Source organism: Aquarana catesbeiana, linkage group LG01 (genome assembly GCF_042186555.1).
Source record: "Aquarana catesbeiana isolate 2022-GZ linkage group LG01, ASM4218655v1, whole genome shotgun sequence".
Lineage (NCBI taxonomy): Eukaryota > Metazoa > Chordata > Amphibia > Anura > Ranidae > Aquarana > Aquarana catesbeiana.
The window spans coordinates 277,109,593-277,122,865 of NC_133324.1; the positions used below are offsets into that span (position 1 = coordinate 277,109,593).

General features: G+C 47.6%; 1 protein-coding gene across 1 annotated transcript in view; it reads right to left on the reverse strand.

Moving 5' to 3' along the window:
- The window catches only part of CDC45 (cell division cycle 45), a gene marked incomplete in the record, with an annotated part of 100,809 nt that overhangs the window by 45,684 nt on the left and 41,852 nt on the right, over nt 1-13,273 (reverse strand). The window contains 2 exon segments of the mRNA XM_073628954.1: nt 10,974-11,105; nt 12,889-13,008. Of these exon segments, the coding sequence (XP_073485055.1) occupies nt 10,974-11,105; nt 12,889-13,008 (252 nt within the window).

Below are 13,273 nucleotides of genomic sequence, written 5' to 3' on the forward strand. Positions count from 1 at the left end.
TTTGAGCCTCAGTTGAGACCGAGATCTAAAAATAGATTGAACTGTTGATTCCAAAATTTAAACATAGATCCAGGAACTAAAAATTAGAAAGGTTAAAACTAGGACCTAAAAATAGAGATTGTACGGTTTAGACAATGATCTATGAATAGATCAAACTGTTGAGACACCGCAGCACCGCCTTATCCTCGTGGATTATCAAATAAGGAGGAGACTTGCATGACAAGGCCACCAACTCAGAAACCCACCTTACAGATGTAATAGCCAGTAGAAAGACTGCCTTCTGAGAGACTATCAATAAAAGGGATCTCCCTAATGTTTTCAAACGGCGGTTTCTGAAGCACCGAGAGCACCAGATTCAGATCCCACAGGGGCAGCGGTGGACATACCGGAGGAGCCACATGCCGACCTGCCTGAACAAACGTACGCACCAATGAGTGAGTCGCAAGGGTCGCTGAAAAAAAGACAGCCAAAGCTGATATTTGCCCCTTAATGGTGTTTAATACAAGCTTCTGATCCACTCCTCGCTGCAGAAACAGCAGGATCCTGGAAACCAAATATGAACGCGGATGCCACTCCATCTCCTCACACAGGGTGATGTAGGCCTTCCAGGTGCGATGATAAATCTTCCGGGAAGAAGACCTTCGTGCCCATAACATAGTGGAAATTACCGAAGCCGACAGCCCTCGGTCCCTCAGCACCTGGCTTTCAACAGCCATGCCGTTAAAGCCAGCATCGGTAAAGCAGGGTGGAGAATCGGACCTTGAGACAGGAGGTCCTCCTGCACCGGCAGCCGCCAAGGAACATCCGCCACCATTCGTACTAAGTCAGCATACCAAGGACGTCAAGGACAGTCTGGGGCAGAATCACCGGAATCTCCTCTGCGCAGCAGACGAGGGAGGAGCCTGAGAGAGGGAGAGGCATAAATCAACCGATAATACCCCCATGGGGCCACCAACGCGTCTGCCCAGGGATCCTTTGACCTGGCGGCAAACCTCTGCACCTTCCGATTGAGCCGAGAGGCCAGGAGATCCACATCCGGCATGCCCCACCGTAGGCAGCAACTGACGACTGAGGTAATCCGCCTGCCAGTTTTCTATGCCCAGAATGTACACAGCTGACAGAGCCGGCACGCGCCGCTCTGCCCACTGTAGGATGTGGGAGACCTCCAGCGCCACCGCTGAGCTCCTTGTCCCTCCCGATGATTGATATACACCACCACCGTGGTGTTGTCAGACTGGATCCTGACTGGACGACCCTGCAGCCTCTGCGACCATGTGGAGAGGCACCGCCTGATCGCCCGCAGCTCCAGCGCATTGATCGGCAGACGGGATTCTTCCTGCGTCCAGCGACCCTGGGCCAACTGGATGCCCCAAATTCCCCCCCAGCCGGTCAGGCTGGCGTCTGTCGTGATCACTGTCCAATGAAGAGGGAGGAACAATTTCCCAGACCAAAGGGACCAAAGGGACCAGAGAAGCGAAGCCCTGGCTAGATGGCTCACCCGGATTTGATAATCCAGGGATGTCGGAGACTTGTCCCATTTGGTCAGGATCTCTTTCTGCAAGACCTGAGTGTGGAATTGAGCATACGGAACCTCCTCGAAAGTGGCTACCATGAGGCGCAGAACTTGCATGCAAAAAACGCAGCGACGACCACCTGCAGGACATCAGCAACCGCACCGCGATTGGAAAGTCTGCAGCTTGCTTGAAGGAAGAAAGACTCTCGCCTTTGAGGAGTCCAAAATCAACCACAAGTACTTCAGGCACTGGGTCGGCAGCAACACCAACTTCTGGAGATTCAACACCCAGCCAAACTCCTGAAGAGGCTGCATGGTGATCACCACATCCTCCTTTAGTTCTGAGGCAGAAGCTGCTCTTAGGAGGAGGTCGTCCAGGTCACCCACGATCCCTCGTTGTCTCAGCAACGCCAGAATCGGAGCCAGCGCCTTGGTGAAGACCCTTGGTGCCGACACTAAGCCAAAGGGAAGAGCTACAAATTGGTAGTGCTCGTCCCAGACCGCAAATCGCAGGAACCTCTGGTGTCTGACGCATATGGGGACATGCAAGTATGCATCCTTGATGTCCAAAGACGTCAGGAAATCCCAGATTAAGTGCAGCGACCACGGAACGAACCCAATCCAACCTGAACCTCCGAACCTTCACAAAACAATTGAGGGCCTTGAGACCCAGGACCGGAAGGACCCCTTCCTTCTTCGGGATTACAAACAGATTGGAGTAGAATCCCTGAAACCTTTCCGACGTCGGAACAGGCACTATCACCCCACGCAGTAGTAAGTCCTGTACTGCCCCAAACAGGGCCTCCCGACGAGCCGGAGGAAGATGAAGGTTGGAGGGAAAAAACCTGTCTGGCGGACAAGAAAGAGCCTGACAAAACCAGCTTGCAGACCCACTGGTCGGAAAGAAGAAAAGTCCACCGTTCTGCAAACTCCTGAAGGCGACCCCCCCACCCGAGAGTCGTGCGGGGGCGAACCTTCTTGCGGAACCCGATTTGTTCGCAGGCTTGTTTGGCTTGCGATACCTAGGGTACTTTTGTCCCTCAGCGGGCCGCTTATTGGGCTGGGACTGCTTACCCGCCGACACAGGTGGACGAAAAAGCCGCTTCTGGGCGGAAACAGAGGGCCCCTGCCTACGGTGTGGCTCCTTACCCTTTCTGGACTGTGGGAGCAAAGTACTCTTTCCTCCAGTAACATTTTTAATAATGTCATCCAGCGAGATGCCAAACAGCCTCCCACCTTGGAAGGGCAACTCCGCCATCGCTTTCCTAGATGTCTGGTCCGCAGACCATTACTTGAGCCAAATCAGCCAACGCAGCACTACTGCTGATACAGAGGCTCTAGAAAGCAGAGGGGCCGTACCCAGGGCCACATCACAAATATACTTAAGGCCATGCACCAACTGGTCTGCCAGTTCCACGCAGACTGGGGAAACCTGCTCCTTCCCCAACTAGCGGTGCAACAACTTAGCCCATTCAGTAAGCGTTTGTGACACCAGAGCCGTGGCTAACACTGGCAACCGCCTCGGCCCTTCTGTCGGCAGGGTCCTTGAAAGAGGGGGACCCTTCGACCAGAATCGTGGTCACCTTATTTAACTTAGATAACGGGGTCAACGACCGGAGATGTCCATTTTTTCAGAAAACTCTCCTCAAAGGGGTAATGCACCGCCATTTGCCTCGGGACTGAGAAGGCACGCTGCGGGCATTCACCACTCCTTGTAAATAAACTTAACAAAATAAGTTAGGTAGGGAAACACCTTAGTGGTGCCGAACGGCTTGTGGGACCCAAAAGGGACCAACACATCTGCAGTTGACCCAGCCGTATCCTCTATCTTTAAGGTACACACACAGCCGTGATAAGTGCCCCCACCAGCGCTTTTTCCTGCGCCGAAATGGACGGAGGATTCCTCCTCACTGTCCGAAGAAACATGGTCCACAACCTCTGAAGCGTCAGAACAGGGGCCACCTGCTACAGCGGGGCCCAAGTCTGAATCAGAGCTTTCCCCAGAAGACAGGGGGGGGTTTACCCACCTTGCGCCTGCACGCCGCTTCCACCCTGGAAACAAATGACTCCAAGACTGCGGACAGAGCGTCCATGGGCACCACAGGTGCAGGGGAACCGGCTGCTATCACAGGGGTGTCTGGGGAAATAGCGCCAGCATCCGAGGCCATGTCTAACCCACTCATGCCTGTCACCCGGGACCTAAGGCAAGAGACAAAAAATGCCTACCCTCCTAGCTGACACAGACTGATGGGCCCCCCGCAGGACTCACTACTCTGACCAAGGCGTTGTGCTGTGCTGCTGTCCGTTCTCCCCTCTGCCGGTATCCAAACCACGAGGTGTTGTGTCAATTTCACGCTGTTCCTGGCTTAAACAGCCGTCCAACTAACAGACACCGTCCCCCCTACAAGAAAATGGCCACCTCAGACAGAAGCGCCCGACCATTCCCCCTGCATGGCGGCAAACGAAGGTAACAAACAAAGGCACAAAAACAAAGGCACAAAAACAAAGGCACAAAAACAAAGGCACAAAACGAGGGGAACAAATGAACGCAAGCATAACCCCCTGCCAGGACCCAGAGACCGCCGGGCCAGGTAAGTGTACCGCACCCCCTACGCCCAGACACACAGCGCCCTTTGGATGGGGAGGAGGGAAAGAGGCAGGGAGAGAGGAAAGGGAGAGAGAGACCCCCTAATCGACCCCCCAGGGAGTGCCCAGCTGCTCAAACCTGCCTAAACAGGTGGAACCATACTTACCCCTCCAGCAGGGACTGCTGGACGCACTCCATGGACAGACCCATCTCCCGCATAGTACGGAGTGGCTGTCGGCCCTGGCAAACTGTGACTCAGACAGCAGCAGCCCGGTCATATGTGTGCTCCAGAGCATATAGCTCACTGGCCCTCCCGGACCAGAATGGGGCCTGTCGCGGCCGACTCAGCGTGGAGCTAAAGTCTGCATGCGCTCGATGGCCAGGCTGGGGAGACTACCAGGATCTATATTATCCAGCCTGTCACCCAGCCCGGCTGTTGATTGTAGATCACAGGAACAAAAAACAAAAAACAGCAAAAAAATTTCAAAGACCACTGGTCCCCACAGGGAGCGAGGTCCTTCTCCTAGACTAGGCAAAAAAAAAAAAAAAAACTGAGCTGCTGGGAGCAGAGTGAGGGGTTATAACCAGTAGGACCGTGCTTTTTTTGTGTTCTGCCTAGTCCTCTCCTAAAGGTGGCGATATAACCCTAAGGTCAAGATTAAAGTGCTGTGTCCGTCAATGAATGAAAGAGAAAACTTTTTCAGAAATAAAAAAAGCTGATAATTGGCATGTGGGTATGTATTTATCCCCTTTGTTATGAAGCCAATAAAAAGCTCTGGTGCAACCAATTACCTTCAGAAGTCACATAATTGGTGAAATGATGTCCATCTGTGTGCAATCTAAGCGTCACATGATCAGTCATTACATATACACACCTTTTTGAAAGGCCCCAGAGGCTGCAACACCTAAGCAAGAGACACTACTAACCAAACACTGCCATGAAGACCAAGGAACTCTCCAAACAAGTAAGGGATAATGTTGTTGAGAAGTACAAGTCAGAGTTAAGTTATAAAAAAATATCCAAATCTTTGATGATGCCTAGGAGCACCATCAAATCTATCATAACCAAATGGAAAGAACATGGCACAATAGCAAACCTGTCAAGAGACGGCCGCACACCAAAACTAATGGACCGGGCAAGGAGGGCATTAATCAGAGAGGTAGCACAGAGACCTAAGGTAACCCTGGGGGAGCTGCAGTGTTCCACAGCAGAGATTGGAGTATCTGTACATAGGACAACAATAAGCTGTACACTCTATAGACAGAGGCAGAGTGGCCAGAAGAAAGTAATTACTTTAAGCAAAAAACAAAATGGTAGGTTTTGAGTTTGCGAAAAGGCAAGTGGGAGACGCCCAAAATGTATGGAGGAAGGTGCTCTGGTCTGATGAGACTAAAATTTTACTTTTTGGCCATCAAAGAAAACACTATGCCTGGCGCAAACCCAACACATCACCCAAAGAACACCATTCTCACAGTGAAACATGGTGGTGGCAGCATCATACTGTGGGGATGTTTTTCAGCCGTCGGGACTGGGAAACTGGTCAGAGTTGAGGGAAAGATGGATGGTGCTAAATATAGGGATATTCTTGAGCAAAACCTGTACCACTCGGTGTGTGATTTAAAACTAGAATGGAGGTTCACCTTCCAGCAGGAAAATGACCCCAAACACACTGCTAAAGCAACACTTGAGTGGTTTAAGGGGAAACATATAAATGTGTTGGAATGGCCTAATCAAAGCCTAGACCTCAATACAATAGAAAATCTGTGGCCAGACTTAAAGATTGCTGTTCACAAGCGCAAATCATCCAACTTGAAGGAGCTGTAGCAGTTTTGCAAGGAGGAATGGGCAAAAATCCCAGTGGTAAGATGTGGCAAGCTCATAGAGACTTATACAAAGCGACTTGAAGCTGTGATAGCTGCAAGGTGGCTCTACAAAGTATGGACTTGGGGGGTGAATAGTTATGCACATTGACTTTTTCGGTTATTTTTTCCTATTTGTTGTTTGCTTCACAATAACAAAAAAGAAAAAAAAAAAAAAAAAAAGAAAACCACACATCTTCAAAGTTGCAGGCATGTTCTGTAAATTAAATAATGCAAATCCGTAAACAATCCATGTTAATTCCAAGTTGTGAGGCAACAAAACACAAAAAATGCCAAGGGGGTGAAAACTTTTGCAAGGCACTGTATACTTACCTGCTCTGGTCAATGGTTTTGCACAGAGCCACCCTGATCCTCCTCTTTTGGGGTCCCATGTCAGTGCTCCTCCCTTCAGAGTGCCCCCATAGCAAACCACTTGTTATGGGAGAACCTGGGCGGGCTCAATCTGTGTCAATCCGATAGGCCCGTCTCTTAGGCCCTGTTCACAACTGGCATTAAAGCGGAAGCAAACCACAGTTGAAAAAATAAAAAAATCCCCTGTAAGGCAATGTCATAATTTGCTGGTATGCATGGCATACTAGCAAATTATGAGAGACTTACCTTAGAACGAAGCCCTCCAGCGCCACGTTATTACCGCTGAGAGAGCAGACATCTTCCCCCGGTCTTCGCGTCCCCCAGGTACATGAGTGGCCGGAGGTGCGGGGATATCACTTCCACTCTATACCGGACCTTCAGAGCACATGCGCCGGAAACGTCACCGGCTGTATGCATTCTGAATATCTCCTACCACTGCCTGTAGGTACAAGTGGTAGAGAGTTTACTATCACTTCAAAAGCAGGAGTTTGAGGCGTGCTTTAAACCCTCTTCAAACTCCCAGTAAAGCAGTCTGCAATTAAAGGACAGCACACAGTGCTAATCACATTATCAAAACATGGACAGTTTGCGTCACGTTGAGGCGCTTCAAAAATAAGGCTGCATGCAGAGTTTTGAAGGAGTTGAAGCATCCAACTCCTTCTATTCAAGTCTACGGAAAACACACCATAAACTCACTGGCATGTGTTTGCAGCGAGTTTGCAGGGAATTAGACCTTGTTTACAGCAGCCAAAAAATAAAATACACAACACAACACTAGGAATCTGGGGTGTGTTTTTAATGCTCGTCAAACTTGTGTCAAAAGCGCATAGTGCATTTGGGAAGCCTTTTTAAAACGTGCATGAGGCCCGGTTCACACTAGTGCGATGCCAGACATTGCATGTTATTCGCACTGCACTGCTGTGTAGATCCCATGCGATGTCTGTGCAATGCGATTTCAGCCAAACTGTATGGCTTAAATCGCATTCGCACCAAAACGGTGAAGGACCCTTTTTCGGTCCGCACTGGAATCGGATTGCATGGGTACCCATGTGATGCGATTTCTGCACCATTTCACAATTCGCGCTGCGATCTGTGAACCGATTTGGGGGCGCCTCGCAGCGGTTCGCAGATCTCAGTGTGAACCACTGTGCAATTTGGGTGCGATGCAGGAACACGCACTGGATTTGCAGGGTTCTCACATCGCACCAGTGTGAACCAAGCCTTAAACACAACGCAAACGCAACCAAGAACTTTATAGTCATGATTGTTAAGCATCAGTATTTTGAGCAAGTGTAAACAAGGCCTTAGCAGCTATGTTGTTGAGGCTAGTGACCGAGAAGCAGGATGGTGCACTGGCCCTTGAGAAAGAACATCCAGGAGGGCTCACAGAGTATCTGCCAGGGGTCCAAGTATGTTCAAATACCACATCCTGCTGGGCCAATTTGTTGCAATAAGAATCATTGTAATGCCCCCCATCTCTATTATGTGGAGTACACCAGGGAGATCCTGAAGGGGTGGGAAAAGCATAGATCAGGTTGAAAGGATCCTACAGGTCACCAGCATGTCCAAGGGACCCTTGTAGGAAAAGAAATGGCTTTGACGATAACCTTTATACCCCTCATGGGGATGGGAATGTCTTGTAAAACAAAGGAATGGCAGAATTCATGACAGTATCACCCACTTTCACGGAAAAAAAATTCCTCAATAGGATACTGCTGACCGCAGTGCTTGAGGCATACAATTTCTTGGCAGGAGGCCAAGCCTTACATTAGGACAGGCTCCACCAGGGAGTGGACTAGGACAGTCTTACCCAGTTTAGGCAATTTAAGGGACCCAATGCTGGAATCCTTGGGTGAGCAGCCTCAGAGTTCTTTAATGCCAAGCAAGAGCGTACAGCATGAATAAAGATAGCAATGGTATCCTTAAGTTTGGATTTTCGCCACAGACATGTCATCCTGGTCTGATTCCTCAGTAGGAAGGAAAAATCACCTTCAATTACCACCTCCTTGGGTAACATGTCTGGCTCAAGAACAAAGTCAAAGACAGATTTACAAATTCAGGAGGGAGGGATGAAGGGGCCCTGTTGTGACCATGCTATCAGTAGCTTCTATAATGCCTGAGATTCTACCCATGTGCATATTCCCACAGGGGACACCAGGGACACTTACAGATGAAAACCCTAGACCTGTAAACCACCCTGCAGTTCACCCACACATATTGCACTACATGTCAAGAGAAGTGCTTACAGAAGGATGCAGCACGCTCAGCAACTCTACAGGCCAGCCCCACTTTTATCACCCAACAAGGTCCAGGTACAATCCCCCCCCCGGCGCCACTGTGTTCTGCCGGCAAGGAACCTTCCCTGCCGGCAGAACAAAATGGTCACTGCTGTATTCGCATGTGAAAAATCAGACAGGCTGGTTATACTGAAGTTGAGTGATGGATCAACTTCGGTACAACCAGCCTGCCCGTAGATGAATTGAATCTTTGCCGGTCCCTACTAAACCAGATGAGATTCGTTCCATCTATGGCCAGCTTAAGTGCTTCTGACTATTCTACAACTTGCATACTTGTATCAGGAGGACAGTGGTTTAAACTATCAAGCTACTGTATTCGATTCAAAGAAACAAGCAATTAGCTAAATAATTTTGAAAGGGATGAGTAATAGCAGTGTCCATACTCTGAAGAGAAAATTTTAAAAGTTTTGTAACTTAACCAGTAGAGTTCTGTCCCTTGAAATAACAGCAAAAGTCATTATTACCAGCTATTGTTTAAAAACCAAGCGGTTCATTTTAGGTTCTGGTTCTCCAGATCGATTATTGGGACTGGTAAAAAAAAAAAAAAAAAAAAAAAAAAAAATTAAGATGAAGAAGATGATCTTCACCCTAATGGCAGTGCCCTAAGGGGGATCTTCTGCCAAATTAAAAAAAAAAAAAGATGCCATGCTTTAGTTGGTCAGAGGTGTGCATTAAAGCAGAGTTCCACTCGTTTTTCAGTTTATTAATGCCACTTTCACAGAGGCGCTTTACAGGCGTTTTAGCACTAAAAATATAGCCTCTCCTGTCACTCCAAAGTGAAAGCCTGCATGCTGTCACACTGGAGTGGTACGCTTGCAGGACGGGAAAAAAAGTCCCTCAAGCAGCATCTTTGGGGCTGTTTAGGAGCGGTGAATACACCGCTCCCAAAACGCTCCTGCTATTGAAATCTCTGGCCAGCGCTGCGGCGCATTGCGTGCACTTTCAACCCTTTTTTGGCCGGTAGCAGGTGTTAAAAGCGCCCCACTAGCAGCCGAAAAGCGCTGCTAAAATCAGCGGCACTTTACCGCTAATGCGGCCGTCGCTTCAGTGTAAAAGTGGCCTTAAAATCAGCAGCTACAAAAAAGTGTAGCTGCTGTCTTTTAATAAACACACACTCACTTGTCCCAGGATCCAGCGATGCGGCCGCCCGAAGCCTCGGTTCTCTCCCTTGCCTCTCCTCTGCACCGGCATCACTAGAGTAGGCACCCGGCTGTGGGGGCTTGCGGCTTTACAGCCGGGTGCGCACTGCGCTGTCTTGAATGGCCGAGCAAGCTTCTGGGATCTGGGATGTGTCCCAGAGGATTGCAGGGAGGGGAGAGTAGTCGCCTAGGCGGTGTGGGCAGAAGTGGGATCTGGGTACCTGTCAAAAATGGGTACCTGCGCCCCCCCCCCCCCCAAAGCAGAAGTTCCACTTTTGGATTTTGGAATGCTACCACTTTCATCAGGACATTCTATTTGGCAGGATGAGTTACTGCATCACTTTCAGATTCCAGGTTTGCGATGATTCCCATTCTCTGTGACCCACAATCTTATGCAAAAGGAATGCATAAACACTAGGAAATCCCTGAAACCGTGCGACAATCGAGTTTGGAGGAAAGCTTCCTGCCCATTGATGACTAGATCTTACAGTTCTGCATCAAACTACTGTCAGCCTTAACCACCTCCTGGCCGCTGTATAGTCAAATAATGGCAGACGGGATCCCATCTCGTTCTGGGAAGACGTCCTATAATGTCGCCCCAGTCTCGTTGCGCCGTGTCCCTGGGACACAGCGCGACCATGATCTTGGAAAAAAGCCGACAATGCAGCTCTTTACCCATGTGATCAGCTGTGTCCAATCACAGCCGATCACATGTAAACACAGAAGTGTCGGTTATCGGCTCTTCTCACCTCACACTGACGAAGTGTAAGGAGAGGAGAGCTGATCAGCGGCATCTCCTCGCAGGAGAGCCTGTACAGGTAATCAGGGCACTGATCAGGGCAGCCCCAACAGTGATACCAGTCAGTGACCATCAGGGATGCCAGTCAGTGCTGCCTTTCAGTGCCACACATCAGTGTCCATTAGTGCTGCTTCATCAATGCCACCTCATCAGTGAATGAAGAGGGAAAAAAACTATTAAAAAAAAAAAACAAAAAAAAAAAAACCAAAAAAAAAAACCCACACCTTTCATTTGGAAGAAGAACCTCCAAATTGTGACAGCAATAGAAGCAGAGAGTACAACCTTTGCATATATTAACATCTTGTTTTGCCTAGTATTTACAGGAAAATGTAGCCATATTGGTAGAATAAGGAGTGCAAGTGGACATAAAAATGAAGATGATTAAAAGCGCAAAAAACTACATTACCCCATATCAGCCAGGAACTCTTGAAGCCTTTTCTGGCCTTGAACAGACCAAAGCTTGAGAGCAGAGGAAGTGTAACATGAGTTACAGATGCTTTCAAACATAGACCAATGTTGATATAATGAAAGACGCACACTAATTTCAGAATTAAGGAAAATAATAGACAAGTAAAAAAAAAAAAAACAAAAAAAAAAACAAAAAAAAAAAAACCAAACAGACAAGTGTCAAATTGTATTTTGACAGTTACAAAAAAAAAAAAAAAAATCCCCACAAAAACTATTAATTTTTTCCCCCATTTAGGTGGAGCAAGATTCGTGCATTGGTGTGTGAAGTCATGTGTACATACATGGCTGCTTTGGGAAGGTTTACCTCTGTAAATGTCCTTTATCAATGTCTTCCTCGTGATGCATGTGAATGATATGTGCAGGCTCCCCAAGAGTCCAGTAACAGACACAGCAAAGAAAGCATTGAGGAGAGATGACCAAAGCAAGTTAAAATGGAAAGCAAAAGACAATATAACTTCATGCATTACGTTCTGAACTCAAACCATTGTTATTTATTTAGCCTAGCCAACACTGTGTCTGCTTGCTCTCCACCAAAAGAAAGCCAACAGCCATCATGTGCTCTAGCCAAAGGGGTTGTAAACCCTCATGGCTTTTCACCTTAATGCATTCTATGCATTAAGGTGAAAAACCTTCTGTAGTGCTACAGGGCCCCCCGTTTTACTTACCTGAATGTCATCCTCCGTCTGGGAATGAGCACACCATCTCTAGCTGTTGTCTCGTGTCCCGATTGGATAGATTGATAGCAGCGCAGCCACTGGCTCCCGCTGCTGTCAATCAAATCCAATGACGCAACGCCATGTCCTGTATTCTGTGTGAATGGACACACATGCGGGACTCGGGAGCGCGCCCACACGGGTGTCCACCAAGGAGAGTGCTTCTCCAACGTGGACACTCGATGTGGGGGAGGAGCCACCAGCGCTACTGAAGGAACCCAGAAGAGGTAGATCAGGGCCACTCTATGCAAACGAACGGCACAGTGGAGGAAAGTATGACATAAAAAAAAAAAAAAACACCACACACACACACACACACACACACTTTAATCAACTAAAGAAAATATGGGGAAAAAACAGCCATATCCCCATCTTGCATGACTCATGGTGACATTTTTTCATTCTTCTAACAAATTTAGCAATCACCCTTAAAGTGGATCTTTGGTTAAATTTTATCTAAAAAATATATCTAGTCTTGCTGGGATAAAAAGGGGAAGAGGGAGAGAAATGATTATGATGTACAAAGGCCAGCACCAAACTTGCTACATGTCACTGCCTTATGTTCTAGTAACGTGAACCCTTGCCCTTTTCTAGTTCTGGTATCAGTGCCGTAGGCTCACACTGCAGCACCGTGTCTGAAGGGAGGTGGCATTTAGATCACTGGTTCAAAATGTGAGTCACAGTGACCAGCCATTTTTTTCCTGACAGAGAGGGGCACCATACAGTAACCAGAGAACATGGCACTAATGATAACTGGATAATAAAAACCTACAAGTTAAAATATGCCTGTGAGCCGCAAGTATTAATATATTTTGTGCAAAAAACCTGGGACAGTTTACACAAACACAGCTAGGTAGACAGTTTGATAGGAACTGTAAACACATGCGACAGGTTTCTCAGATGGTAACAGAACTCTGCTTCATTTCCACAATGGGGATGCCCACAAACTGGTCTATATAGAAAGAAGGAGCTGACAGGAAGTAATAGCAGCCAAAAATGTGTAAATTACTGGTCAATTTGGCATTTCTTTTTACTAAAAATGGTAAGTATTTAGACATAAAATTAGACGGGCAGTTAAGTTTCTGTTGCTGATGATACGTCTACTTAAATTATCTAAAAATGTATCAGGATGAAGGATACTCATATTCAAAAGCAATCCTCATGCAGTCAATGGAGAGTGTGTTTTCTTCATCCTCATTGCGGTGGTTGTGTCTGGAGACATGACGCTGCAGAGTTCCAACATCTGTCACATATTTCATCCTTTAAAACAAAAGCGGGGCAGCATATTATAGGATTACATGCAAGTGTGCAACACCAACACCCACCCACACACAACTAGGGTCAGACTAGTTTTTATAGCCAAACAAATTGGATCTGTATGCTTGTAGAATGTGGAGCTGCTGCACTTCATTCACATCATAGATCTAAGAAGGAGCACACAAAAAAAAAAAAAAAGAGAAGAAGGCCACACAACTTGTCAGTACTACTTTATTTACAAATATCTAACAAAATTGTAGTTACCAGC